A 5,783-nucleotide genomic window follows, 5' to 3' on the forward strand; every position below is an offset into this window, starting at 1 on the left:
ATGCCTGTAGAAAAACAGTCAAGTTGCCTCAAGATGTACCCCACCTCTAACCCAACTCACAGCATCAAGAGCAGGCTTGGAAGGCTACGACAGTCTTTAACTATGCTATCTTATGTGGTGAAGCAACACCAGAACAATCCAAACATTGATCTTTTCAACAAATAACATCAAGATGATAAATCCACACCAGTAACAAAAACCACCAAAACGTAAGTGTAAATAACTTTACTTCCAATAAAACAAAAGATTTAAGTCCCATGTATGTTAATGAGCAATCAAAAAGCCCGATCAAAGCTTCGTTTTTGGCCCCTGTTTCTGAATCGGTCTTGTCGGTTGAAGCCACCACCTCGCCTCCCGTTTCTGAATTCTGAGCCGCCGCCACCACCTCGGCTGTTCTCACGTGGTGATTCTTCAAGCTCTGGCAATGCTGTCGCCACAGAAAGTTGCCAGCGTCTTGAGTCTTGCCACATTTGCTAATGAAAAGGAAAGCCTTGTATTACTTTGGTTATCTTATCGTGAATTTACAAGCTTTTATGGTCATAAATATTTAAAACCAAAAAAGACTTTTGAGCTATACAACCTCGAACAGTTTAAGAATACAACCCCCCCCCCCAATACTTAAGAATGTCACACTTATGAGTATCTGTTCTCTTATTGTTCATTTTGTAGATGGGCATATGTTCCTTGCCAAGGTAATAAACAGTGTATACTACCTCTAAATGTTGGAGGTATAAGCCTTAAAATACAGGACTGAATTCTAAGCAGGATGAGCTGTGGGAATATGAACAACTCCCGTGAGACATGCCCAGGACGAGTTCAAGTTCTCACCGGGAGATTGGCAAGCAATGCACAAAGTGTGCTGAGTCTGCTGAATTACTGAGAGCACAAACTTTGCAACATTCGGGCAAGATAGGAGAGTTTTAGCCTAAAGAACATTCTGTTATTAACATAGTGTGATTCTAGTTAGAGGCTTCTTCATTTTGTAACGTTTTCACTGTACCATGTGTGAGCCTGCTTGATTCTAATAAACCGCTACTGACAGGCAGCTAAAGAGAGACAGAACAGCTTGGGACAGAGAGAGAACTGAGCTTGATCAGAAAGCTTCAAGAGATCTATTGTGTTGTGTCATGATTGAACCCTAAACCTACAATGAGCACAGTAAGACTCCTGGAACAAGAAATTTCCCTTCCCTGTACTCTTAAAAAATCAGCCCCCAAAGATTGGGATGAGACACGGCATGAGGGTCTGTGGAGGAGAGAGGAATTAGGATGCAATTTATATGAAATGGAGTAGGACTAAAATGACATCAAGTTTCAGCAGATAAGTTATTGTAGGAGATTACAAACTATCAACTTCTCCTCCACTCCCACCAAATATTTTTGCTTAAGTATCTCAGCTGACAGATCTGATGATAAATGTTTATAGCAAGGACAAAGAGGACTTTTAAAATGGTATATAAGGGAGGAATCTGGCTTTAACAAGTACAATCTTATTTCTATGTCCATTTTGTGCCACTTGCACAAAAAAGATTATAAAAGCTGTTTAGTAGTCTTACCTGAATTTTACTCAGTTCAGCTGCAGGAATATCAAAGCATACTCCCTAAATACAAACAAGAGAGAGAGAAATGAAAACTCTTTGGAAAACTCAAGGCAATCTTATCCATTGAAGAGAACAGCAGCAGCAGTACCTGTTCTGTCACAAAAGTGCCTCCAGCATCTGACATCCATTCAAAGGCAGGGGGCAAATGAGCAACCCATACTCTGGTAAATGCTAAGTACTTTATAGACCAGTATGAACCATCAGAAAATGGCTGTCTCAGGATAACACTAGGTGTTGGCTATTGAATAACACCACAAACCAAATGGAAGAGAAAGCAGAACTGGAAGAGAAAGTTTTTCTACAGAACTCTTTTAAATTCCCAAAGAGTGGTCTTATTTGATCCTTGCTACTTACCTACAATATGAATAAAAATTAACCACCATCCTAATTTTAGAACTTTCAATATACACACTATGCTTTGTAATATTCCTCACTCACAGCCATCCTGAATGTCATTTTAAAATGAAAGAAACCAGGGATAAGGTACTGAAAGGATTTTTATCATTACAGGAATCCTTCTTTCCTCCTTCACCAATGCCACTTTGGCTTTCAAGTGTAAAAATTTGTACTGCCACATTACCAGATAAGATGGGAGCCAGTTTGGTGTGGTGGTTAAGAGAGGCAGACTCTAATCTGGAGAACCAGGTTTGATTCTCCACTCCTCCACATGAAGCCAATTGTGTGACCTTGGGGGGGCAGTCACAGTTCTTTCAGAGCTCTCTCAGCCCCTAAAAACAAGTCTAGCTCACCACTAGCCTAACACTAACAGCTAGAACTTGTGACTGCCAGGCAATCTTTGGATCTCCTGGCTATTCTACACACAATGCCATATGATAACTAACCGGATAAAACAAGGAAAAGTTAGTGCTAAAATCATATACCCTAAATGAGCAACACTCACAGAATGCACACAACAGTCTTTCTTACCGTCTTCCCCTTGAGAAAACGCATTCTGTTCACTTTGCTGTCAATGTCTTCACCCAGCTGTTCTTTCAAACCCCGCCAAGCATAGCCAATGCTGTGCATCTCCACTGAGCACTGAAGTGTCATGGTCACATACCCCTTAAACAAAAAAGGCAGGTGTATATGTTTACAAGAAAAACCCCCATAAAAGTATACTATTAAGACTTTTCTTTAAAACAGACATGCTGAGTGCCTGTAGCTCATTTTACCTTGGTAGTCAACACACACACACACACGACACTTGTTTCCTTTTACACATACTGTGCAATGTAACAGGAAATCACAAAATTTGCCTCTTTAAGTACAAGAACCTAGTTCCTTGGGTAGAAGCCACTTCCCCCTTACATGGCCGTATTATCATATTTCCCCCCTCTGGTGGTATTGCAATGAGGACAGGACTATGTCATCCCAATTCAAAGTTGGTAGTAAAAACAAACACACTCAACATAAAGCAGTCTCAATCAGAGAAACAAAGAGTTCAAACATGTACAAGTGTTTTACTACTTTACAGTGTTGTATTTACCACATCAGAATTGAGTAAGGAACGTTGTTCAATGGAGGTAGCTCCTGAAATGTGAGCCAATGCTGCTGCAAGTGCTTCCACCGCTCCTTTTTCCTCTATCAGCCTCTCGGCAGACTGTCTGAAGTAGTCAATAGCAGAAGGAGGAACAGAATCCAAAGACCTGAACAAAGTGTTAGGACTTAGTATATACCAAACAATGGCAGGACAAATTTACATTTCATAAACATATGAAATAGTCAAGTAGAAATGTTGACATGCTTAGAATCCTAGAATATTGCCTTAAACGTTTTTCCCATAATGAAGTAGTAAACTCCCAGCCCTGGCATCACTCAGCAAATCAGCCATGCAAGCCTATTTCATGTCGCTCATTCTTCATCCCTCTCTGCACTGGGTCACTGATAAGATTAAAAAGGTAAAGGTTCCCTTGCTCGAAAGCCAGTCGATTCCGACTCTAGGGTTGCGGTGCTCATCTCCGTTTCAAAGCCGAAGAGCCAGCGCTGTCCGAAGACATTTCCGTGGTCATGTGATAAGATTAGGGGAGGAGTAATGAGCATTCAGGTGACTAATTGTCGGAGGTCAGAGAATGGATGGAAGCGATTGGGAGCAATGGGCAAACATTAAAGAGAACTGGAGTTTGGGTAGGATGCCACTCTAAGGAGTCTAAACACAAACCAACAATGAATATACCTGATTGCATCTTTACTGGAGGCTTTTATTATATCCGTTGCTGTAGGAACACCTACACGTTTAAATGTAATCCCCTGAAATTAAAGTGAGAAGGCATGTTGTTTAATACATCATTTGGCCAAACTAGCTGTGTCAACATTAACTATATAGCATACTTAATTATTTTTATGTACAATTTCCACAGTACTTTTTAATGCATTAAGTGCTTATCAAGATGTATTTCATTTCAATAAAACAAACACCTAAGATGCATGCTGCAGCTTAAGTGCTCAACACGTGAATAAGTTAAAAACCGTAAGAAATTCAAAGACAGTTACCGCTTTCTGTTCTACTTGTCTTAGTTGATGATCTTCCTTGCGCTGATAGAAACAGATACACATCCCATTTCGTCCAGCTCTACCTGTGCGCCCAGAACGATGGATATAGGAGTCTACATCCTTCACAAATGAAAATTCAAATGAGACATTTACACTGCTTTACCAAAAAGTGACAAAGATGTCAAGCCAAAAGGCTACAATTTACCATCCTGACACATAAAAGAATATTTGGTAAATAAGACTATCAAGAAGGCAAAAAGGCGGCTTCCTGGTTAATTGCTTCTCTCCACAGGCCCATTATTTCATCAACATGCCCATCTGATGCCAAGGCGACTTCCGGTACGGCGTTTCGACGGTCGGGGGGAGCGAGATGCGCTCCGTCCCCGACCAATCTGTTTTTGCTTTATTTGAGCCCCCCGAGATTCGGGGGAGCTCGACCAGCCTCCCGATGGTGGGGGCTGGAGCAGGGGGCGTTCTTTCGGCCCTTTCCCGCAACTGGCAGGGCGGGGGAGGTGCCCGGAAAAGCTCCGAAGCTGAGGCGAGTAACAGAGAGCATGGCGGCCATGTTCGCGAGAAACGACCATCCGCTCGTTTTTAACTTATAAATGTGGATTATAACCATACCCAGCAGCAACGAAGAAAAATTCAGCAACAAGTGTCTTTGTGTGGAGAGGATCCCCAGATTGGACTGGCTTAATCGTAAAAAAAGTGGCCAGAAAACGTTCAGCTAAGTATTAACATATTCTTGTATTGGTTTTCTGAGGGGAAAGGAATTTTTCGGGATGAGACCCTCGAGACTGGAACTGTGAAATATAAATAGAGGATAGAAAAGATGGATGAGGGACAAATGGAATTGATTGGAGAAATGTTTGAACAGTTTCTAAAGGCGATGGTAGAAGGAATTCAGGAAGGCATTAAAGAGGGATTTAAAACGACATATGCAAATTGGTATGGACCCTCTATGCCTCTGGAGCACACTGAAACTGCGGAAGAAAATAGCCTGAAACAGGAGAACAAGGAACAGATAATGGAGTTTGAGATGGGAACTGAAAAGATGGAATTATCAGACACAGCGGAGCGAAAACGAGACGAGGATTTAAATAATGGAAATGACTCGAGAAAAGGAAAGACGAAAGGAGAAAGGAAAAGGAGTAAAGTGAAAAGAAAGCGGAAAAAGAAGAGAACTTTATGTAAGAGGCAAAAGATCAGGAAGACAGGAAATCAAGAGACGTTAAAAAACATAGAAGGGAGATCGGAAAAAAATTACCACTGGTGTAAAGGGAGAGAACATGTGGATAAGTTACAGTGGCTAGAGACATTACTGATATATAGAAGGCAATACAAAATAAATGGTATAATACATTGATGTTTATGGAGATTGAGAACATGGGATATGGATGCTTAGACATATATATGGGATATTGATACTTATGAAGATTAGGAATATAAATATTGAACGTAGGACATGTGTACTGTACCAGGGGAAAATTAACTTTTAAATGTTAAGATCTAGAGACATCTGGAATTAAATGATAAGAATGATTGACAGATATTTAAATGAAGTAATTTATATATACCAGTCAAGATTCTGTTTTGTTTGTTTGTTTGTTTTTTTATGCTGATCTTCTGAATGAATTAATTTTTGTGGAAATATTTTGTGATTGGAAAAATGAAAGCAACTAGACCCGTGATA

General features: G+C 40.5%; 1 protein-coding gene across 1 annotated transcript in view; it reads right to left on the reverse strand.

Moving 5' to 3' along the window:
- Nucleotides 1-210: 210 nt before the first annotated feature.
- DDX21 (DEAD-box helicase 21) overlaps nt 211-5,783 on the reverse strand; it is a 14,864-nt gene continuing 9,291 nt past the window's right edge. The window contains 6 exon segments of the mRNA XM_015405594.1: nt 211-473; nt 1,556-1,600; nt 2,528-2,662; nt 3,087-3,246; nt 3,774-3,847; nt 4,091-4,369. Of these exon segments, the coding sequence (XP_015261080.1) occupies nt 276-473; nt 1,556-1,600; nt 2,528-2,662; nt 3,087-3,246; nt 3,774-3,847; nt 4,091-4,369 (891 nt within the window). The 3' untranslated portion in view covers nt 211-275.

The sequence above is a fragment of the Gekko japonicus genome, unplaced genomic scaffold, assembly GCF_001447785.1.
Source record: "Gekko japonicus isolate JY-2015 unplaced genomic scaffold, Gekko_japonicus_V1.1 scaffold3113, whole genome shotgun sequence".
In the NCBI taxonomy this organism is placed as follows: domain Eukaryota; kingdom Metazoa; phylum Chordata; class Lepidosauria; order Squamata; family Gekkonidae; genus Gekko; species Gekko japonicus.